The sequence below is a fragment of the Hyla sarda genome, chromosome 3 (genome assembly GCF_029499605.1).
Source record: "Hyla sarda isolate aHylSar1 chromosome 3, aHylSar1.hap1, whole genome shotgun sequence".
Taxonomy (NCBI): Eukaryota; Metazoa; Chordata; class Amphibia; order Anura; family Hylidae; genus Hyla; species Hyla sarda.
In genome coordinates, this window is record NC_079191.1 from 233,896,621 (window position 1) to 233,921,548 (window position 24,928).

Sequence of the window (24,928 nt, forward strand, 5' to 3'; positions counted from 1 at the left end):
GAGGTGCATGAGAAGTGCCGTATACTGAGGTGCATGAGAAGTGCTGTATACCGAGGTGCATGAGAACCGCTGACTACTGAGGTGCATGAGAAGTGCCGTATACTGAGGTGCATGAGAAGTGCCGTATACCGAGGTGCATGAGAACCGCTGACTACTGAGGTGCATGAGAAGTGCCGTATACTGAGGTGCATGAGAAGTGCCGTATACCGAGGTGCATGAGAACCGCTGACTACTGAGGTGCATGAGAAGTGCCGTATACTGAGGTGCATGAGAAGTGCCGTATACTGAGGTGCATGAGAACCGCTGACTACTGAGGTGCATGAGAAGTGCCGTATACTGAGGTGCATGAAAAGTGCTGTATACTGAGGTGCATGAGAACCGCTGACTACTGAGGTGCATGAGAACCGCTGAATACTGAGGTATTCGGGGACACTAGGAAGGAAGAAGCTCAGTCATGATTTCTGCTCCTCGGTTCCCGTCAGTGACAGCCGCCGGTCCCCAGACACGTCGTGTAAGTGACGAGATGGCTGCGGTCCCTCTCACCCTGTAAGGTCACAGTCCAGGCTGCAGCGCTCTGTACACACTGCTCCGCTGCGGTTTTCCTGCAGTACTCATGTGGTAACATCACCTCCGCCAGCTCGGGCTCTCTTCATAAGATCTCTGGAGCCTCCTCCTCCTCCCCCACACGTCTTCTCCTCATCCCGCATGGCCCTTGTTTTGCTAAAAGGTGAATGGGAATCGTGAGCAGAGGCGTCTCCATCCCCGGGGGCTGCTCCTCCATTCATTCTCTGAGGAGCTTAACCCCTCCAGCCCCGGCAGAGGAGGCCCCCCCTATGATGACATATACCTGACGATCCGGCTGGAGTCCTGTGCTCACACTCACTGCAGTCAGTCCAGGTAGTGAGTGAGTGTGTGCTCCTCCCCTCCTGAATCACTAAGCAGGAAGAGAAAGTTTAGTGAGTGAAGTCTTCAGTGATCCTAAGCTGAGGAGCCGGAGACACACACAGTATCTCACACACAGTGTCTCCGGCACCTGATCCGGGGAGGAATACTTACTGCCGCCTCCAGTACTTACTGACCTCCAATGACTACTACTACTGCCCGGGAAGTGTATGGACTGTGCCTGGGTAAGACTACTGCTGCCGCTGGCATCGGGGGTACCCTGATCGTGGATCTTACTATAGCTGTCACCTCTCTGTGGGGACCCACATCAGACTGGGGGGTCAGAGATGTTAGTTTATGAGAACTTTACTCTATACTTCCTATATATTGACTATTTCTGCCTATTAGGTATTGTAGTGAGTAATAGGCTTGTGTTTTATTTATTTATATTTTATTCATTTTTTTTATTTATATTTTATTTTATTGTTTTATTTTATTTATATTTAAAAAATGTTTTTTAATTTATATTTTATTTATATTTTATTCATTTTTTAATTTATATTTTATTTATTTATATTTTGTTTTATTTATATTTAAAATGTTTTAAATATTTTATTTCTTTATATTCATTTTTTTATTTATATTTAAATTTGTATTTAATGTATATGTTATTTATTACATATTTTATTGATTCATATTTTATTGTTTTATTTTATTTATATTTTAATTTAATTTATATTTAATTTATTACATTTTTTATTTATTTACATTTTATTATTATTTTATTTTTTATTTGTTTATTATTTAGTTTCTGCTTTCTATTGTTGCCAGCGTTCCCCCAGTCATGCTCTCTGACTGTTGTGAAACTACAACTCCCAGCATGCCCGGACAGCCGAAGGCTGTCCGGGCATGCTGGGAGTTGTAGTTTCACAAACAGCCGGAGATCCACAGGTTGGGGGGAACACTGCCGTATAGTCTTTCATAATGTCTTATAAAAAGCAGTAAGAAGTAGCTGTATGGGGTGTCTGGAAGCGTACCATTACTTGGTGTCATGACTCAGCTCTGAGAGTGAAGGAGTTAACAAGACCCCCCCCCTTTTTTCCCAGTAGTCTAGGAGATTTCATTGCAGCAAGGGGTGCTGGCAGGATGTCGGAGGATTTTTTTTTTTTTTTTTTTCTATTTTCTTTAACTTCAACAGGATGAAAAAAAAAAAGACGTCAGAGGGGTTAGATTGTTTTGAAAGTTTTGTTTGTGAGCTGGAAGCTGGTGGGAAAGTTCAGGCTTCCCCATTCGGAAGACATGCAAGTGCCATTTTTAGCTTCTTCCTCTTCCTTTCCTTGTTTGTGACACTTTCTAAGGCAGTGCTTCCAAGGGGACAGAGTCATTTACCAGTCAGTACTCCAAGCGTGCTTACCAGGAGCATGTAAGAGCTAAGAAGCCAGCCCTACCAGTAGTAGTAGTAGTAGTAGTAGTAGCACAGGTAGGTGATGCATCTCATTGTTACTACTGAGGCACTGATCCAAACTAAACACCCTCAAAGCCAACTGGTTTCTGATAGGATTTTCCTTGTTTCCGACTAATTCCGCACAATGAAGGACTGTGAGAACTTAGATTGTCTATTTCCACCTTTCCCCATACCAGGCTGCCACACAAGAAACAACTGTTACAAGTACTGAATCACCCCGTCCACAGGGGACATAGCGGACCATGAAAATGGACGTAGAAGGAGCCGATATGACACTTTGGCCAGAGGTTGAATTTGAGGCAAAGTGCACGTATATAGTGAAGGATCACCAATGGGACAGCCACTCCGATGGAAGTAACCTTGTCCAAGCACAAGCATCTCTGCCCAGGAACTTACTTTTTAAGCACACACCAGGCTCTAAAGAGGTTAGTACAAGTTGTTTTTAGAGTTTTACCCTTCAAGAATTAGCCGTAAAATATCCACTTTTTTAGTTTATTTTGAGCATAGTCCAGTGCTATGGTCCTCTATGTTTCTTTGACCTGATATGAGCTTATACTTGGCCTCAAAAAGTAGTTTGTTTCCCGTAAATGAACACTTTATTACTACAACAGTGATCTAAAAAAAAAAAAAAAAAACAAGCTAGGAGGTATAAGCCTAGTAGGCAACGTTGTCTCTCAGTGTCACCTCAGGTTCCTCGACAGATTCCAGTGCAGATTACCTGTCTACATTTGTAACTTTTTCTCCTGTCAGTCTGAGCGGTTGCATTCTTTGCGTTTTTTTGTCTTTTTATAAGGGCTGTGAAGTGAGCAACGGGCTGTTTAAAGTTTTATATGGCAATTATAGTTAGGTGTATGGCTGAAATCAGCTGGCTTGTAATCTCCGAGACCTTCCTTTGTGCTACTGCATTCCACAGGTTTCCGGCAGGGCAGCTTCTTAGGATGTTTTCCTGTGCGTACTCTAGCAGCTCTAATAAAGGCATAGCTTTAATATGATGTACTGTCACTAAAGCTTTGCTAGTCTGTTTTTATTTATATAGACTTTATATTTTACAGCTCTGTGTTTAGTATTTCATATACCTCCTGTACATAAATCACTGCTTTCTAATATGATCTATTGCTCATACTGTGCTAAAGGTAAAACCTAAAAAATGGGATCACTGAATTGGCATGAATACCATAGGGACATAGTTCATAAGGTTGAAAAAAGTCCATCAAGTTCAACCTTTAACCCTAGTGAGTCCCTACTGAGTTGATCCAAACCCTCATACTAGAGGTAAAAATCCTTCCCGACTCCAAATATAGCAGTATATATAGCAGTCATATTTTGAATGTAGTACATTTTGAATTCGTAGTAAAGTCAGGTAGAAGAGGCTCTTTTGCTGTGTTGTTGAATCAATCACCTAAATTGCTGTGTACACCTAAAATTGCTGTGTATGCTATCCCATGGGATTGAATGCATCGAAAGTCGATTCTTATTTTATTATTATTTGTTGGTCAGTAAGCTTTGTTTTGATTATTTTTATTCCTCTCACCCAGATCTGTGCATGTTTGTTAGGAGAAGATGGGTTACTGTTTTTTGTCTCTTCTGCCACCGGTTATCAGGCGGCACTCCATGCTTCAGAATAATGACAAAGATTGATTTTTTAAATTGGTAGAGAGGTCATTGGTGCTTGTAAAAAAAATGGAGTAGGCAAGGAGGGGAAGATTAAGAATACACTAGCTAAAAGCCCTCTGCCCCCTCTCCTGAAGTGTTTATAGAAAAGGCCTTGCCCCAGCAATGAATCATAAGGACCTCTGGGCCCGTTCCAGTGGCAGATTCATCCTAGTTTAGATTAGACGTTGTATAATGGATTTCTAAGCACTTAACGGAGCCATGCAAATAGAGACCGTGGCCCAGAATTATACTGTGGACAACTTTCAGATATTTTATTAATGGGGTTAGCAGCCAGGTAGTTTATCTCAGGTCCCATGGCCTATTAACACATTGATAGACATAGCCCAAGTCATATGATTTTTCTCCGGTGGATGTCGTGATATGTTGCCTAAATAGAGAAATGAATTAGAAAAGTGGTGTTTTATATCCAGTCATTTGAGTATTGCTGTGTCACTGAAACTCAAGCACCAGATGGTTTTGCCTTAACTCTATCAAGTAAGGTTTTTTTTTTTTTTTTTTTTTCAAGAATGTCTTACAAGTGCTAATAAAGAGATTGGTAGAAAATGTCTTACATGAAAGTGTTTGTGGGGAACTCACTGAAACCCTACTGTTTATGAACGAATTGTGCAAACATCTATGTAGCATCGTTCTATATATTCTATCCACTTATAGAGACTGGGACTACACTAATACAGTCTCTTATGATGCGTATTCATTTCTATTCATTTGTTCTTAAAGATAGTAGATTTAGCATTTAGTAGTCCGAGTGCAAAATCTGCAGATTCTAGAAATCTACTTGTGATCTGAGTAAACAGTGCAAGGAAACACGGCACATGTAAATATGTCAAGTTTCAATATAAATAGGTGACCTGCAATAGCATTCGGTGCGCTGGGATTATTTTTTCTGTCTACATCGCCCTCTGTTGACATAGGTGACAAATAACTTCATCTTGTACATGTTCACTTTCAAAAGAATTCAGGACAATGGACAGAAATGATCTGAGTCCTGTAAAACATCCAACTACTGTGATAGCTGCTATAGAAATATAGTGGTGATATATAGAGGAGAAAAAATTCTCCCGTCTCCCGTCCTTGATCTGAATACTTTACAAAAATGACTGTGTTTCTGACTAGTTTTCTTTACTTTTTGTTTTGGACAGGTGATTGGTGTTTTAAGCAAAGAGTATATTCCAAAAGGAACCCGTTTTGGGCCATTTGTAGGAGAGATCTACACCAACGATAATGTTCCCAAAAATGCCAACAGGAAATACTTTTGGAGGGTAAGCTTCTAATTTATAATGAAGACTTTTTTATTTTATTTCTCTAGCTTTATTTTTTCTCTTGTTCTTGTATATTGTAAATATATACAGTCATCCCTCAACCTACAATGGCCTCAACATACAATAGTTTCAACATACAATGTTTTTTTCTGGACCATTGTAACTTGAAACCAGACTCAACATACAATGCGACGGACAGTCCAGATCTGTGAAATGTGTTACAACTGGAGGAACTGACCAATCAGAATGGGCTCTATTACTGAAGTGCATACACTGACTGGTGTCTGGTAGCGCCCCCTACAGTACAGGGAGGAACTACAAGTTATGTAACCACTCCTTACCTGTGCCAGGGTTAGCTTCTCCTTTTGGACACCAAGTAAGGGCGACTCCATTTGGGACACTGTGTGTACTGTATAGGACCCTGAAGAAGCTCCTGTCCTCTACATAAACCATTGTTTCCCAACCAGGGTGCCTCCAGCTGTTGCAAAACTACAACTCCCAGCATGCCCGGAGAGCCAACGGCTGTCCGGGTATGCTGGGAGTTGTAGTTTTGCAACAGCTGGAGGCACCCTGGTTGGGAAACACTGACAGACAGTGATTTACAGCTCCCAGCAGCTATTTCTTTTATATGTAAGGACTTGCTTTATCTATATTTATCTACTTATTTTTCTTTAATTCTCACTTTTTTCAATTTTTTGGGATGACATTTTGGTGTCTTCAGAACCAATTACCAGGTTTCCATAGAGTTATGGTCTCAATATACAATGGTTTCAACATACAATGGTCATCCTGGAACCAATTAATATTGTAACTTGAGGGACCACTGTGTATATATGTATGTATGTATATATATATATATATATATATATATATATATATATATATATATATATATATATATATACGGACCACAGGGTGTGTTAGCTATATCTGCTAGGAAAAATACTTTTTCTTTCATGTATAGAAAGAGAGGATGTTTGGGGTTGAGCAAACCCCTAAAGTGACATTATTTCTTGTAAGTGAACTGTGAGTCAGCACCCTCAGTGTGCTGTGAAACATGGAAATAGCATGGTTTTAGGTAGTTTCTTTCTCTGTAAACGTGTGACTCTGGCATGCTTTGCTTTTCGGTTAGTTTTTACCAGTTTAAGCCTTATTTCTTATGAATTCCAACAAAGGAATTTATTCCAAGCTGCGGCTTGAGAACCTTCTAATATTCTGGGGATCTGAAGCTTAAACAAATGTTCATATACAGTAGATAATTTCCACCAACTATTTTAGTTTTCACATATTTTCTCTGAGTCTTATCAGTTTCAAAGACAGAACTTGCTGTGTAGGTGTTATAAATGTGGATGTTTGTGGTGAAATGTATGTAAAGCTGAATATCATTTAAGTATAAGATAATTAGAATAACATTCGGTTAAATAGACCAAAGCAAAAATCTGACACCTCAGAACGCAAATATTTCAAAACTTCAGAAAGCTTCTAAGACAGACAGGGTTTTGGATTCCCTTCTGTGAACAACAGGAGCTCTTTGGGGTCCATTGACCAGTACACAAAGCATTGTTTGTTTTAGCATCAGCCTCTCCTGTAGTCTCACTTTCATAAGCGGAACAACATGTTTAAATAAGCATAAAAAGTTATGTCTTGTGGCATTTTTTAGTCTAATTATACAATCTCTATTGTATTTTTATTTTTAACCACAGTATGTAAAAATGAGACCTTCCTCCCCTGTAAATGTATAGGGCTAAATCTCACAAGACAGTGCATGTCTAGCATGAGGAAAAGTGAGTGCCCTGGCCAAGAATGAGAGACAGGACTGGCCCTATTCCAACTCTAGTCATTGTTGTGGCAGGTGAAGTTCACCTTTGCTACACCCAGTGTTCTGACAATATGACTACATTCCAAGTATTTATATGATTAAGACTTAGCTCGGTGAGATGGGGAGGAAATTTGGGATTGCCAGGGAAACTGCAAGTGCAAAATCCTGTTTAGCTTGAACTAATGTTAATGAGGCCGTACTGACTCAGTAGCGTTAAGTGCGTGCATAATCCTAGATAAAGTTAGAACAATTAAATCATTGTAGCTATTAAAGAAAGGAGAGGTGTTTATAGTATAACTGTGAGGACATTATTGCCATGCTTGTCTTTTCGTAGGATGATTATTGGAGAAGTAACTCTGTACAAAAAAAAAAAAACTAAAACGAAGGGGTTATCCAGCAAATATATTTGTTTAACTAATGTGCCTGGGCTGTGTTTTAAAGTAATTAAAAAAAAAAAATAAAAAAATAAAAACCTCTACTTACCTCCCTCAATCCCCAACTCCTGGTGCTACAGATGGCACGTCACATTGCCAATCATTAGCTGAGACGGGACACCACTGTGGCCAGTGCTTGGCTAAGTGGCAATGTATCATATTGTCTGCAGTGGAGACTGGGTGCCAGGAGGATCAAGGGAGGTGTTTTTTTTTTTTGTTTTTTTAACACATCCTGGGCACACTAGTTAAAAATGTATACATTTTGCTGGAAAACCCCTTTTAAAGTGTACCTCTCATCAAATAAACTTTTGATATATTTTAGATTAATGAATGTTGAATAACTTTCCAATAGCATGTTAATGAAAAATATGCTTCTTGTATTTTTCCCGATCAGTCCTGTCAGCAAGCATTTCTGACTCATGCTGGAGTCCTAAACACTCAGAGCTGCCAGCCTGTTTTGTTCACAGTCAAACAGGCTGTGAACAAAGCAGGCTGGCAGCTCTGAGTGTTCTCCTTTGTGAACAAAGCAGCTTGGCAGCTCGTAGTGTTTAGGACTCCAGCATGAGTCAGAAATGCTTGCTGCCAGGACTGGTAGGGAGACCCCTAGTGGTCATTTCTTCAAAGTGGAAAATTAAATAGAAAGAAGCATATTTTTTAATAACATGCAATTGTAAAGTTATTCTGCATATATTAATCTACAATATATCAAAAGTTTTTTTGATGAGAGGTACCCTTTAATAGTTTGTCCCTGACAATAAAATGGAAGTTCAGCCACATTTTCTATTTCTAATGACATGTGTATTGTATTTCCAGATATACTCAAATGGTGAATTTAATCATTTTGTTGATGGCTACAATGAAGAAAAGAGTAACTGGATGCGCTATGTGAACCCAGCACACTCCATTCAAGAACAGAATTTGGCAGCTTGTCAAAATGGCATGAGTATCTATTTTTACACCATCAAGCCTATTCCAGCCAATCAGGAACTGCTTGTATGGTACTGCCGGGACTTTGCAGAAAGACTTGATTATCCTTCCTCTGGAGAGCTGGTGATGAACCTTAGTAAGTAGATTGAAGTGTAAACGGAAGGGAATGTGTGGAATGTGTTTAGTACTGCCTTTGCAATTTAATATTACAAGCTATTATTAAATGGGTGCAACAGCAAAACGTTTTCTGACAGGGAACAAAATGACGTCCGTTGTACCTATCTAGAAGAACAAGTCACCAGCTCATTCTCCACAACACGTGTCATTTATTTACTGTATTTTTGTACTTGTCTTCTATTTTTATTATTTTAAATACGTCACTATTAGCGTGTGGCGCAACAAAATAGTTAAATGTTCACAGACACCACATAAACTATTTTTGTTTTTTTTCCTTTTTGTTTTAAGCTAGTCCTTTTAAAGAAATTTCTGTAGAAATGGTTGTACACTTCCTTTCTTAGGGTCAAGCTGATTACATCTCTTGCTCTGTGATACGTATCTCTCTATCTCACACTTACTGTCAGTTGGCTTTTTTTTAACATAACTTTCACCTATGTGGCTTACTTGAAGCTATACATTGCAATGTCTTCAGCTCACAGTAGAGAACTACATTTTTAACATGTCTTTTCAGTGAGCTGCTTTTATGTAGCTTGGCCAATTGGAAACTTTAAGTTTTTCCAATTCAAAAAAAGCTGAAATAAATAAGTTAAAACCTGTATAAGAGGTACATGTTTGAGATTTATTGCAATGGTTTTCATGAAAGATTGAGGAATTGGGAATGCTTGATAGAGAACTAAGCCTTTAAAGGGATTGTATCTCCTAGTTTTTTGTTTTTTTACAGATTAGAGACAGATGTTTTAACAACAATTAGATATACGCGTTGTAGCAGGGCCCATGGACTTAGGCAACAATAGACTGAAGCTGTTTCATTCACATGAATCGGAAAGGGGTCTGGTGTAATTGATGACTTTTACAGAGGTCATTCTGGAGGAAGGGGGAGGCTGGTCTGTGAGCAACATCTATTGTGTGTACCTCTGTTATCTATACCCTAGTGTCACTTTTCACTTGTAATCCTGTGTGTGATGATAAGGAGGGCACTGCTGGAAAGTGATCTGTACAGAACAGAAAGTCTCAGCATAGATTTAGACCTAGTAGTCAAAATGGAGACTGATACATTTTAGGAATATTTTAAAATATAGAAAGTAAAATGTAAAATTAGAAAAACAATCAAAATCAAAAAGAAAACTGTCAAATGAGGCATCTTCAATATCTTTGGGCAACCTATCGCATAATATATATTATTTGTATCTACCTGTGTGGCCCAGAGACCAATGATGCCCCCCCCCCCCCCCCCCCCCCATAACTATGTTCCTGGCCACATGGTTGATCAGATGGTGGTAGCAGGAATAGACAACTGACAGACACTCCAGCTACTTACATTGCCACAAAGTGCTAACAGAAATCTCATCTCTATGACTAGTTTCAGACACTTAAAGGGGTATTCCGGGCAAAAACTTTTTATCCCCTATCCAAAGGGAGATCGCAGAGGGTCCCAGCAGTGGGCCCCCTCGTGATCAGACATAAAATGTTTTGGCCCGGAATACCCCTTTAAATTGTACTGAGAAGTGGAAACCTAATTTTATGTTCCAATGCGACTGTTGGTTACGATGTATTTTATCTGATTAGCACTGAATGCATCTAGGTCCTCTGCTATAGCCCCCTTTAGTTCTTTGTATTTCTCTTTAAAAGCCACAAATTTGAACTTCCTTTTTGTCATGTCTTAAGTGAAAGACAGAGCAACAGAATAAGCACTATTTATGTTGAAAAAGTGGATTATCTGTGGTTTATCTGTGTGAATGCGCTCAGTCAATCTCCTGTATCAACACTTTCTTAAAGCAACAGGAACTTGAGGAGCTAGTGAAAACAGCTCCATAGACATTCCATAACTGCATGCAAATTCTTACTGTTCTGAACAATAGTTCTGTCTATACAATGGTAATCTAGTGAAATAAAAAAAAAAAAGAATTTGAACATCTCAAGCAAATTGTATTAACAAAAAAAAAGACAAGAAAGGTGTTTACACCCTACAATAAATAGGAATAAATGTACTATACTTTATTACATTAAGCAACATGTTAAAAAGATATGTTTAAAAGCAAATAAAAAAATACAAACAATACAAGAGATCACAAAACTGGGACCTCACTGTACCGCCAACCTTTTAATACGTTATAGCACATGTAAGTTTTAGAAATCTCCAAGAAAGCTTGAATTAGAATTGCCTAAATTACATATAGCAAAAAGCTAATAAACCATGCATAAAGTGTTAAACAATATGAATATAACTGTAACAGAAAAAAGGATACAAATATTATTTTATTTTGGCCCATTATTACTTTATGTACAATCTCAGTACCAACATTTAGAAGAGAATGGAGGAGACCATAATATCGACATGCAAATTGGAATCAATATTATTGTTAGCAATATTAGTATTACTCAGTTTAGTTTTTTTGATATTGCAGAAATGCATGCTCATATTTTACTATAATTCTAAACTAGTTTTGCTGTTTTTGGTTATTCTAACATTTTAAATATTCATCTTTTTCAGAGCAAAGTTTGATCATCACAGCAGATCAGATTCCTCAGAAAGAGATGCCACTTCAAAAAAACACTCCCAAGAAAGAGCACAGTGTTAAGGAAATTCTAAAGAACACAAATCATTCAAAGCCTAAAGACATCCCAATGAACAATATCGATGGTATAATTCCTGGCAAAGAAGCCATAGAACCACCTAAACATTGTAGTCCTGACAGACCAATCTTCCCAAGAGTTGTGTATCCATTCCGCTCACATATTCATGAAGATTATCTAAAGGCCACAGTTGGGTATGGCCTTGAGAGACCAAACTATATGATGCATTCACCAATTCAGTCATCAACACCACCAAGTCCTTCAGCAAGAAGTAGCCCAGACCAGAGTTATAAAAGCTCAAGTCCGCACAGTAGCCCAGGATCTGCATTATCCCCTCACCAAACACCACAAGAGCACAGAGAACTGTACCCATTTCTAAATAGACCATACAGCTCTGAAGGACTGGCATCCTTTCCCAGCTATGCACCCCCTGCAAGTCATCTACCTCCAACCTTTATATCTTCATACCATCATTCCTACCCCAAGTTCTTGTTGCCACCTCTTGGTCTTGGATGCAATGGCCTTAACACGCTAAATAACATCAGTGCTATGAATAATTTCAATATTATCCCAAGAATGTATCCATTTTACAGCAGTATGCTTGGAGGTGGAAGCCTCTCTCACCACATGTTAAACCCTGCAGCTATTCCTGGTTCACTACCCCACGAAGGAGGACGCAGACTGCTACAGCCTGACCAGCCACGAGACTTTCTCATTCCTGCACCCAATAGTGCCTTTTCCATCACAGGTGCTGCTGCTAGTATGAAAGATAAGCAGATCAGTCCAACAAGTGGATCCCCCACTGCCGGCGCAGCAGCAAGTTCTGAGCATGTCATGCAACCTAAAGCTACCTCAGCAGTGATGATCACTAACAGTGATGAAGCCATCAATTTGATCAAAAACAAAAGAAACATGACTGGCTATAAGACTCTCCCCTACCCTCTTAAAAAGCAAAATGGAAAAATCAAATATGAGTGTAACATTTGCTCAAAGACTTTTGGACAGCTGTCAAATCTTAAGGTAAGGAATTATATGAATAAATCTATATATTTTGATGTCTAGAAGGTAATGATGCCTTATGGCCATTTTCAGTATAAATGAATTAATAATTTTAACTTTTACAGGTCCATCTACGAGTTCACAGCGGTGAGCGGCCATTCAAATGTCAGACTTGCAACAAGGGATTTACCCAGCTGGCACATCTACAGAAGCACTTTTTGGTACACACTGGGGAGAAGCCTCATGAATGTCAGGTGTGTATAGTAAAATACTTTGATATCTTTATGGGTATTAGAGTAATTGTTTAAACTTTATGACTTTATGTGAAAGAAGCTCTTTTTTGTGGCCTTTTATAGATATATAATATAATATTGTACATGTTGAATGACCTAAGTATTTTCTTTGTTTAGGTATGTCATAAGCGGTTTAGCAGCACAAGCAACCTAAAAACTCATCTACGACTGCACTCTGGAGAGAAACCCTACCAATGCAAGCTCTGCCCAGCAAAGTTCACCCAGTTTGTTCATCTCAAACTCCATAAACGTCTTCACACAAGGGAACGTCCACATAAATGTGTTCACTGCCACAAAAGTTACATTCACCTGTGCAGTCTTCAAGTACACATGAAGGGAAATTGTCCTGCATCCCCAAGACCCGGTCTCACCAGGGAGGACCTGAGTGTGATCAATGAAGAGATTGAGAAATTTGACATTAGTGACAGCGCAGACAGACTAGATGAAAGTGACATGTCACCTGCAGCGGAGAAAGAAATAATGACTCTTCTCCGAAGAGAAATAGAAGGTGCAAGTATGAAGATATCTGTGTCCAGGAGTATGGAAAATGGCTTAATTACATCTGGGTGCAACTTTTATGAACAATCGGACTCTGTCATAAAGCTGCCTCATAACTCCCCGCTACCTCTGTTACCAGTTAAGGTCAAACAAGAAACCGTAGACCAAATGGACTCTTAACGGACTCACGGAACAAGTGTTATTTATAAGAAGTTGAGGTGACTGCAGCCCATCCTTGTACATATTTATAATGCTGCAACATAGTCTTAGCTTATGAAAGGTAGAATTCTTCTAGAAGACCAACCCAAACTCCAAGAAGGAACTCCGAGATAAGCATATTCTCAGGGCAAGGAAAGAGTCAGGGAAATGGGTATTGCCTACTCACTTAATATTATTATAATTATTAATTATTATTATTGTTAATAAGACAATCATTTATTTCTAATTATGTGTCACGGAAAAGTACTTCATAATTTATTATGCAATTTATCATAACAAGAGCAATAATTTGAAAACGTTTACAATGACAGGAAAAAAATCATTGTAATTTTGAATATATTTATGTATATATTTTATGTGGCCATTGATGTAGATACTTTCTGCAGTGTCTTTGTTTTTTTGTTTTCTAAGTTAAAAGAAAATCTTATTATTTGTAGCACACCTTAGCTCTGCATACCAATGATCAATATTTTGTTGCCAAAGCTGGATGTTACATCAAATGGTATATTTATTTCACTGAAGACAAATTGAAGTGATGCATTTTATCATTGTTTTTATTAAAATTTTTGAACACTCTTCCCCTTTGAGAGCATCAGAAAAGTGCATATGAGATGCTCTTATAATGACATCTTGCTCTCTATAGCGCTGTATTTTAACCTAACCTTATAAACCACCTGTAAGATTTGGGAAAATACATACATACTATTGTCCAAAAAAAAGATTGGAATACAGAATAGTCCAAGTGCAGGACTGGCTACATCCTCATGGTCCAATAGTAGACACGGGTAATAAGGTGTTTTGTTGTTTTTTTGTTCTGGCACCCATCTCATTTTTCTGTGAGTCATTTCCTTGAGTATTTTGTGTCTTATACATTTATTTGTTGTGGTTAATTTAAGTGAAAGGGGCATTGCAAAGTTGACAGTTTACCTCATTGATTGTGTCCAGTGTTGCAGAAAAAGGCTGGCAGAACCAAAAGCGTTGTGACTTTCAAGGAGAAACCAAATATACGCAGTCTAAAAACTGCACTTACACGTTGTACTATTGCTTTGCTTGCTCACTCCAAAGATATTGCAGTTGTATGGCTGGATATTGAGGGATGCACTCTGGTTTAGGTTGCCTACTCTATCCTCACATGGATATACTTCAAGTCGTTTTCACCTTTCACTTACAGTTACCACGCAGTGGTAGAAAGTGGTCCATAACACAATTTACAAATGTCACTGGAGTTCCCCCTACTGGTGACATGGTGACATCACTATAAACAGATTCCCGGAAATATCCAGCCGAATACTCTAGCATCCAAATGTGGCAAAGCACATCTTTTTAGCATGCATAAACCTAAGACAAAGCAGTGGCACTGATTTCTAAACCATTTCTGGCATTGTACAGTCTGTAAAGGGACTGATCCTTAAGCCGTCCATGAATACAACGCCAAAATCTCGAGCAAAGGTACCAAAAATACAGCTTTACAAGATTCTAGCTTGTTATACAGAAGTCTCAAACTGTAGCAAGATCGAAAGTATTAATGTAATATATACCAAAGTATCACTACTGTCTCTGGACACACACTTCCCTTCCTTGTTGCCAGTAGTGCTTTTCTGTATTCACTTCAAAGACTTAATGTATGACTGTTTCAAGATGTTACTTTTTTTAAAAATAGGATTTTATTACATGTGAATGTAGCAAACAGTGGTTTCTCTATTTTTGTTTCTTTGTTTTCTAAGAGAAAATCTGACCAAAGTTAACAGGCTTTTTACTTTGCTAGAACAACAAATTTCTTATGTTTACATTTTGGTTTACATTGTTATTTATGTGCAAATTGTCAAAAGATGTAAATTAAAACTAAATGTGTTTTTCTTTATACGTGTGGCTTGTTTCGTTGTTTTGCTTCTATAGACTCCATCGCAAAGATAGATATAGAACTTGGTATACCATTGGGTCACCCAGCATAATGAAGGGACATTCTCCCAAAAGTTATGTTGTAAAACATGGAGTACATGTGGAAGGGTCATGTGCATTTCATGGTACAAATATTAATTTTAAAATGTTATAAAGACATCTGGGAAGAAACCGACCCTTCCACATCACACAATTTTCTTTATAAGTACAATAGTACAGAGTAATAGACCATCTGTTGTCCTGATGTTCCACTCCTTTTCACCTCAAGGATGCTTTGGTTTATAAGATGGTTTATGTCTCTAGAGCTGGGTAAATTATCATTGAGAAAACCAAGTTCTTTTGAAAGGGAGTTTTTGTTTTGTCAAACATCATTTTAAGCCTTATTTAGAAATAGCCCTAAAATAGTGCTGCAATTTTAAACAATTTCCAAAAAACATAAAACTTGAAAGTATTATAGGAGATAGAATTGCTGGATACCATATAAAAAAAAATCCCAAATTTAAAGGGGTTAGCCAGAAAAGAAAAAACTAAGCAAATTTCTTTCAAAAACCGCTTCCTGTCTGTCTCCAGGTCGAGTGTGGTTCCGCAGCTCAGTTCCATTGAAGTGAATGTGTAATACCACACCCAACCTAGAGACAGACGGGGAGCGGATTTTTAACCTCTTAAGGACGTACCTGTATGCCCTGTGCCCGCTGCCGTGCTATAATGCGGGATCACGCGCTGATACCGCGTCATAGTGGGTCGGTCCTGGGACCCGTGGCTAATACCCTAATCACAGATCGTGGTGATACCCGGTATTAACCCCTTAGACGCAGCGATCAAAGTTGATTGCCGCATCTAAAATAAAAAAAAATGCTTCCCGGCAGCTGCTAGGCTGATCCGGATCACCCCGGTAAAACCGCAGTGTCCCGATCAGCTGAGGGCACGAAAGGAAAGTCCCTACCTTCCTCCTTGGCATCTGATCGTTGCTCGATTGCTCAAAGCCTGAGATCCAGGCATAGGATTGATCAGTATATGCAATCAGAAGATTGCATGTTATAATCCCCTATGGGGGCTATAAATGTATATAAAAAAAAAATAAAGGTGAAAAAAAAAGTTAATAAATGTGGTTTAACACTGTCCCTGATAAAAGTTTGAATTAACCCCCTTTTCCCATAAAAAAATAAATAAATATAAACAATGGTGTATCGCCGCATGCGTAAATGTCCGAGCTATTAAAATATAATGTTAATTAAACCACACGGTCAATTACATACTCGTAAAAAAAAATTCCAACGTCCAACGTATTTTTGGTCACTTTGTATACCATAAAATCTAAAGTCTCATCAAAACAAAAATGGTACCGATAAAAACTTCAGTTCACGGCACAAAAAATGAGCCCCATACTGCCCTGTATGCGGAAAAATAAAAAGTTATAGGGGTCAGAAGATGACAATTTCAAACCTACTAATTTTCGTGCAAACAGTTATAATTTTCACCAGAAGAAAAACAAAATCAACCTTATATAAGTTTGGTATCATTTTAATCGTATGGACCTACAGAATAAAGATACGGTGTCAATTTTACAAAAAAAAAGTGCACTGTGTAGAAACGGAAGTCCCCAAAAGTTACAAGAAGTTATTTTTTTATTTTGTCCCACAAATATATATATATATATTTTTTTGTTTCATCGTAGATTTTTGGTAAAATGAGTGATGTCTAGAGATGAGCAAAGTTACAGCAATTCAATTTGTCACAAACCTCGCAGCTCGGCGGTTGCTGACTTTAGCCTGCATAAATGAGTTCAGCTTTCAGGTGCTCCGATGGGCTGGAAAAGGTGGATACAGTCCTAGAAGAGAGTCTCCTAGGACTGTATCCACCTATTCCAGCCCACCAGAGCACCTGAAAACTGAACTAATTTATGCAGGCTAGAGTCAGCAACTGCCGAGCCGAAAAGTTCGTTACGAATCACCTTACTGTAACTTCACTCATCTCTACTGATGTCGTTACAAAGTACTATTGGTGGCGCAAAAAACAAGCCCTCATATGGGTCTGTAGGTGAAAAATTGAAAGGGTTATGATTTTTAAAAGGTGAGGAGGAAGAAAAAGTGCAAAAACGGAAAAACCCTGAGTCCTTAATGGGTTAAGGAAATTAGCTCTGTTTTTCAATTCTATGATAACCCCTTTAAATGTGTACTACCGAGCTGACAACTTATCACCTATCTAAAGGATAGAGGATAAGTTGCCTGATCGCGCGGGGTCCCCCCGCTAGGGACCCCCGCGATCTCACATGCAGCACCCCGCTGTCATCAGGCCCCGGAGCGAACATCCGCTCCGGGTCTGATGACGGGGCCAGTGATCGTGATGTCACAGCTCCGCCCCGTGTGAAGTCACGCTCCGCCCCTCAATGCAAGTCTATGGCAGGGGACGAGACAGGGGACGAGACTGCGCGATCAGGCAACTTATCCTCTATCCTTTAGATAGGGGATAAGTTGTCAGTACAGTAGTACCCCTTTAAATCGTACCTGTCATATCACAAAAATAATGCGTATAAATGTTACTCACTAGGTCATGCAGATGTCTTTTTTTATGTGTCTAGCTTCTGTATTTGGCTTACAAAGCTCTCTGTTCTGCCTCTCACTCATTCTGACATCCACTGCTCAGGAAGGGTTGTATCTGAGGAAAGCATTGCCCCCCCCCCTCACTCACTATGCATTCCCTTCCACTGGATCTCTTCATCCAATCATAGTAGGCTGCGCTGTAACCCCTTCCTCTCTGTATTCAGACAGGAGTTTGATAAATAGGACAGTAGTCAGTACAGAGGAGTGCTAGTCTCACCCTCACTTACATGACTTAGTCCCAGTCTGTGCTTCAGCTAGGACAAAGATGATGCTTCAGCTGGACAGGATTATGTTCTGGATGGTATGGGGACCCCTTATGATTTCTGAAAAAAAAAAAGGATATAAATTCTTTTTTATGAAGTACACTAGAAAATGTATGTTTTGCCAAGATGTACAACATATGACACGTTTTCGATTCTGACAGTGCCAATTTAATTACGATTCTTCTCTAGCATCAACAATTAAGCTTTCCCAGAACTAGGGCCCTATTACAAGGGGCAGTTAGAGGTCAAAATAAGCCAATATCGTTGTGTGTGTTATGGAACCAGTGATCAGCCAATAAACGAGCATATGTACATGTAGACACTCTACAGAGTAAGTAGTTTCCTTGGCACCCTACACTATTGGCATAGAGTACCACAGAATCCGCTCAAAACAAATTACAATAAAATTCAGATTTGGACTAATTGAATTTTTTTAGGGAAATTCTGAGCAAATTTGATTTGGATGGAATTGATTCCCTCATCTCAAACATGATGATTAAGTAATTTTCATGTAACATGTGCCTCCCCCACCCCCAGGTGCGCTGGGCAGCTACCCATACCACGCCAATCATAATCTGCCACTGCTTTAACTGCTTTTTACAAATATGCTTTTAGATGCAGTCTTAAAATAGCTAGAAGGGAATTTGTCATCAGAAAGTTACCTATTGTTTAGGTTTTTATTTTAAACACATTTTTATAGATTTTTCATGCTTTTTGTCATTTTCAATTTTACTATCATTATTATAAAATAATCCTGAATCTTTGCCACTAGGCTTAACCCCTAAGAGACATCAGGCATACAGGTACCTTTACACCCTGGAGAGTTAAAGGGGTACTCCGCCCCTAGACATCTTATCCCCTATCCAAAGGATAGGGGATAAGATGTCAGATCGCCGGGGTTCCGCTGCTGGGGACCCCCAGGATCGCCGCTGTGACACCGCACTATCATTGCTGCACAAAGCGAGTTTGCTCTGTGCATAATAATGGGTGATACAGGGGCTGGAGCAGTGTGACATCATGGCTCCGCCCCTCGTCACATCACAGCCCGCCCCCTTAATGCAAGTCTATGGCAGGGGGCGTGATGACCGCCACGCCCCCTCCCATAGACTTGTATTGAAGGGGCGGGCCATTACGTCACAAGGGGCAGAGCCGTGACATCACGATGCTCCAGCCCCTGTATTACCCGTCATTACACGCAGAGCAAACTCGTTCTGTGCAGTAATGATAGCGCGGTACCACAGCGGAGATCCCGGAGGTCCCCAGCAGCGGGACCCCAGTGATCTGACATCTTATTCCCTATCCTTTGGATAGGGGATAAGATGTCTAGGGGCAGAGTACCCCTTTAGGTATCAGTGGATCACCAATCTCAATGAGTAGTGCTATGCCATTGGCATAGCATTATACAGTGAATGCAATCTAAAGATTGGATATAAAAGTTCTCTATGAGGACTTAAAAAGTGTAAAATAAAAAATTTCTCTAGAAGTTAATTTATATATAATCCCTTCCCTTAACAATAAAAAAATAAAAATAATAATAATAAATCCAATTATGAGATCTCAGTCTTAGGAAAAGTGTTTATTAGTTTTTACTGAACAGATTGATACATGACAGAACAATGGAAGTATTGACTATTGTGTTATAAGGAGCAATATAGTAAAAGACAGTGGCAGGGCCTAAGAACAGACTCCAGCAGGAAACAAATAGTAACAGCCGTTTTCACTATGCCTCGCTTCTTCGCTGCAAAGAGTGAAACGGCTGTTATATTGTGAATAATGGACTCTTGTCTTGTGTGGTAGAGCACCACCCATTATGCTTCTGATCTCCCCTATTACAGTACCAGCGAACTTGTGTAGTTGCTGTGCCGACTTCTGTGTCTTACTACTCTGGGACTGTATCTATAATGTATCTATAATGCTTATAAAACTTAAAACATAATGCTTATATGTCTTTGAAAAACATGAATTTTTCTAACGGAATCTGAACAAAGCAGTTTAAGGATCCAGCTATATTTGCAGTCACATGTTCCACCACCACCTGCCAGGGCCTTTTTCATAGTGCTGTCACAGTTTAGCGGTTCATTGCCTCTGAAGTGTTATAGTTAAAAGCAAATCACAGGTAGCAAGGTACAGCCAAAGGGAAGGTGGCAGCTCACCAAGATCCAGAACCATCTTTAATATCACAAATACATGTGAATCCACCCTGTTGTTTCAAATGACTTTTCAGAATCTATATATATATATATATATATATATATATATATATATATATATATATATAAAACTCAACGTGTGTGTGTGTGTATGTATGTATGTATGTATGTGTGTATGTTCCAGCATCACGTCCCAACGACTAAAGATATTAACATGAAACTTGGCACACATGTTACTTATATGTCAATAACAAACATAGGATAGATGATTTAACCCTTACCCACCCCCATATGCCAGGGGCGGGGTTTATGTTTAAAGTCCGATACAAGTCAATGGGAAATATATGTTACTGCATAACTTCCAAACGGCTTGAGATATTTTGATAATACTTGTTCACATGTTACTTATATATCCACTTAAAATATAGGATAGTTAATTTAACCCTTAACTACCCCCATTTGTGAGGGTCGGGGTTTTTGTTCCCATGCAAATCAATGGGAAATGTATGTTCCCACATAACTTCCGTACGGCTGGAGATATTTCAATACCTGGTACACATATTATGGGTCGGGATAGGAGGTCAGGATAGGAGGTCGGGATAGGAGGACGGGATTGGAGGACGAGATAGGAGGGCGAGATAGGAGGTCGGCATAGAAGTACGGGATGGGAGGTCGGGATAGGAGGTCGGGATAGGAGGACAGGATAAGAGGACAGGATAGGAGGATGGGATAGGAGGTCGGGATAGGAGGATGGGATAGGAGGACGAGATAGATGGACTGGATAGGAGGACGGGAAAGGAGGTCGAGATATGAGGACGGGAAAGGAGGACGGGATAGGAGGACGGGATAGGAGGACAGGAAAGGAAGTTGAGATAGGAGGACGGGAAAGGAGGTTGAGATAGGAGGATGGGAAAGGAGGTCGAGATATGAGGACAGGAAAGGAGGACGGGATAGGAGGACGGGATGGGAGGACGGGATAGGAGGACGGGATAGGAGGACAGGATAGGAGGTCGGGATAGGAGGTCAAGATATGCCAACAATATATGAGGATGGGATATGGAGTCAAAAGCTTCCTCCTTTGTTTATATTCCTCCCCAATAAGGATTAGGAAGGAAATACTGGGCAACGCCGGGTACTCAGCTAGTAAATTATAAAAGAAACCATCAATTTTTCAAGGACTGACTAAATACAGTGATCTACTAGTTGTGTGTATGCATGTTCATTGCATACATGTTTTAGCTCTCAGTATGTCATCGCATGTATATGCCAGGGTATCTGTAAAGTTTATTTTAGTATTTTAGATCTGAAAATGTATTATTATTTTAAATGATTAACCACACTTTGAGATGTTGCTGCAGATTAGCAGCAACATTTTCAGAAATAGTATTTCATAGTTTTTTTTCCTTTTTTTATATTGAATTCAATGGGGAATTATTCTTAAAGGGGTCCTCCAGTGGAAAATACATTTTTAAAAATCAATTGGTGCCACAAAGTTAAATAGATTTGTAAATGACTTCTATTTAAAAATCTTAATCCTTCCAGTACTTATCAGCTGCTGTATACTACAGAGGAAGTTGTATTTCTTTCTGGAGTTCTTTTCAGTCTGACCACAGTGCTCTCTGCTGACACCTCTGTCCGTATCAGAAACTGTCCAGAGCAGGATAGGTTTGCTATGGGGATTTTCTTGTACTCTGGACAGTTCCTGACATGGACAGAGGTGTCAGCACTGAAAAAATTTCATAAAGAAATACAACTTCCTGTGGAGCATACAGCAGCTGATAAGTACAAATCTGTTTAACTTTCTGGCACCAGTTGATTTTTATAAAATTTGTTTCCCCCCAGAATACGCCTTTAACAAATCCATGCAACAAAAAAATGGGCATACTAAGAATTTAAAAAGTTACATCATAAGTCAAAAAACAGCATTTGGCTGAGATTTTTGTTACGACCTCATCCACTTGCCTGCTACAGTTATCAATCTGTAAATTGACTCCAAACTATGCCGGTTATTTACTAATTGTACAGGTCATTAGAAGAAAAAAAAACTTTTTCTATTTTCTATACAAACAAAACATATGCAAATGCCAGACAAAGTATATTTTTAAGCTTTACTACTTTATGGATGTGGTAACCAAAGAGGTTGTGTCACTATATGATATTGATAGATGAAATATAAAATAGCAATGAAACAATAAAAACATGATATTGGGTTTGACTTACTGGGGTTTTATTTATGTATAATGGAAATATTGTTCTCCTCTACTTTTTCTAGCTCTTTGATTTTTCAACAACCTGTCAATATCTGTCGTCACCTGTTTTTATGTGATGATCAAGAATGACAGAACAACATTACTTTTCTAATAGTAAGGCACTTTTCTAGTGTTCGGAATATTTTAACTTGAACTTTACTGTGTTTGTACCAACTTTAAAGAAATAGTTTAGGCCTGAGCAATGTAGTGAGTAATTTTACTGAAAATTTGTATCTCTACATAATCACTTTATTGCACGAATGACAAAAACCTGTTACAGGAATTTACTTGTCTGAAGGTTCACAAATAGACATTGTTAATGACTTACACACTGAACTACTCTAACACATCTGTGCATTTCCAGTTTGATCTTCTTCTGTGTATCTTCCATCTACTGTATCTGTTAAAGTTAACCTTAACTAAAGTTACCCTTAAAAGGGTTGTCTGGCGAATAAAATGTATCCCCTATCCTGTTGGATAATTGTCTGATCCCACAACTGGGACCCGCACGATCCCAAGAATGGGGCCCATGTCTTACCTCAGAGTGCTCCAGCCTCCACCTTCCAACACGAACAGGTCTTGGGAGTTACGGCCTACTCCGCCAATTACCAGCTGAGGTGGGAAAACACTACAGCCGTTAACTGGTGAAATAGGCTGTCACTCCTGACACCAGCTTGTCTTGGAAGGTGGTGGACAGAGCGCTCCAAGGTAGGAGATGGGCCTCAATCTAGAGATCGCGGAGGGTCCCAGCGGTTGAGTGGTGGCACTGAATAAAAATGAAACACTTGCTGTCAGATTTCTTTATAAGTTAATATAACTGCTGAAGGTCTCAGCAGTAAGAAACCATCGACTATTTAAAAAAGGGCATTGTATGTTATTACTAGAAAGGGTCACAACACTAGTTAACCCTAAGTTAAATGGGTTTTCTAGTCTAATATGATTACTGGCCTATCCACAGGAGTCCCGGATACAGAGAACCAGGCAGGAAGCAGTTGGCTTCGTTCACTGTGTAGTGGTGCAGACGCTTTAAGTGAATAGAAGCTGAGCTGCAGTTACCAGGCCCGGCTACTAAACAGTAAATGGAGCAAATTCTTCCAGCCCCTTCATGGTGTATGGAAGGTGCCGATAAGTGACTGATGCCCTTTGACCACAGCAGTCATGTGCAAGGCATCCCCATAGAAAAAAAAAGAAAATAAGAACATCCCGTTTAGGTACTTTTTACATCAACCAAGCCCCAGTTTTAAAAGTATTATTACTTAAGAGGAGACATGGTTGTGCTCTACAACCCAAGCTCCATGGTAGCAGCATTGCCTGCTTCTATGACAAGTTTACCCCTGGACAGTAATTCATGGTGTCAGAAGAATATAATATGCAATACATATAATATATAGTCGCAAAGTCTTCATACCTATCACTTTTTCACATTTTGTTATGCTGGGAGCTTTTTCCCATCAATCCCATCAATACTCCATAATGAGAAAAAATGTATTTGTATTAAAAATGAAAAACTAAGATTTAGCATTGACATAAGTGTTCAAACCCTATGCTATGGCTCTTGTAATTTGGGGGAGCCTCCCATTTTTCTTGATCATCTTTGAGATATTTCTACACCATGATTGGAGTCACCTGTGGTAAATTTGGTTACTTTGACATGATTTGGAAAGACACATGCCTATCTATGTAAGGACCCACAGCGGACAATGCTTATCAGAGCAAAAACCAAGCCATGAGTGGGAGAGAAATGCCTGTAGAGATAAGAGACAAGATTGTGTGGGGGAACAGCTTTGTAAGGGGTACCAAACATTTCTGGCATACTAAAAGTTCCCAAGAGCACAGTGGCCTCCACACACCAAACTAAGTATTAAGCCTTGGTAAGCAAGATGATCACGAACGCAATGGTTGCCCTGGACTCTCCTTTGCAAAAAAAAAAAGCACCTAGAGGACTCTCAGACTATGACAAACAAAATTCTCTTGTCTGATGAAACCAAGTGTTTGGCCTCAAGTACGGAGACATTCTTAGCAAAAAAAAACTGATCTAGAGTACTATGGACCTTAGACTGGGCCAAAGATTCACCTTCCAACAAGACAATGGGGGACATGTATCATTATTTGTGTATGTTAGAAGCAGTTTACACCATTTGCCGAATTCAAAATTATGCGCAGAAGTTTATCAAATAAAATTTATCAATCAAGCGCAATGAGTTTCATAAATTGCGGGCAAATATAGTAATCTCCTCAATCCACTCTTTGAAAAATGGAACCGATGACTTAGAGCATCTTGCTATGTGCAGTCCAAGATGGCTTATATTTGCGTAAAAAATATGGTCACTGCGCAAGATTTCTGTGGGTAACTGAAATGTACGCAGTTAATAAATTTGTGCGTACTAAATATGTCACTCCAAAGTACACCGAAACCTACACATCTGGAGGAAATGCTCCACCAGAATGTACGCAAAAAAAGATGCAAAAAAAAAAAAAAAAACAGCTTGCGCAAAAATTTTAACACAAAACAGGGGTAAAATCTTTGATACATGTCTCCCAATGACC

At 39.2% G+C, this 24,928-nt stretch overlaps 1 protein-coding gene across 5 annotated transcripts; it reads left to right on the forward strand.

The window, feature by feature from the left end:
- Window positions 1–299: 299 nt before the first annotated feature.
- PRDM1 (PR/SET domain 1) lies at window positions 300–15,051 on the forward strand. 5 transcript variants are annotated; one of them, XM_056563279.1, is made up of 7 exons: window positions 300–511; window positions 2,524–2,772; window positions 5,161–5,280; window positions 8,347–8,596; window positions 11,129–12,231; window positions 12,336–12,464; window positions 12,621–15,051. In XM_056563279.1, the coding sequence occupies exons 2-7, from the start codon at window positions 2,590–2,592 to the stop codon at window positions 13,179–13,181; spliced, it is 2,346 nt and encodes a 781-aa protein (XP_056419254.1). In that variant the 5' UTR covers window positions 300–511; window positions 2,524–2,589; the 3' UTR covers window positions 13,182–15,051. The 5 variants fall into 5 exon arrangements, with proteins under 5 accessions (XP_056419254.1, XP_056419253.1, XP_056419251.1 ...); XM_056563278.1 differs by lacking the exon at window positions 300–511 and adding an exon at window positions 624–727; XM_056563276.1 differs by lacking the exon at window positions 300–511 and adding an exon at window positions 714–1,127.
- Window positions 15,052–24,928: the final 9,877 nt, after the last annotated feature.

Coding starts and splice junctions, on each gene's coding strand:
- PRDM1 (XM_056563279.1), top strand. CDS start 2,590: ATGAAAATGGACGTAGAAGGAGCCGATATGACACTTTGGCCAGAGGTT. Junction 5,281..8,346: donor ACAGGAAATACTTTTGGAGG/GTAAGCTTCTAA, acceptor TTGTATTTCCAG/ATATACTCAAATGGTGAATT. Junction 12,465..12,620: donor AGAAGCCTCATGAATGTCAG/GTGTGTATAGTA, acceptor TTCTTTGTTTAG/GTATGTCATAAGCGGTTTAG.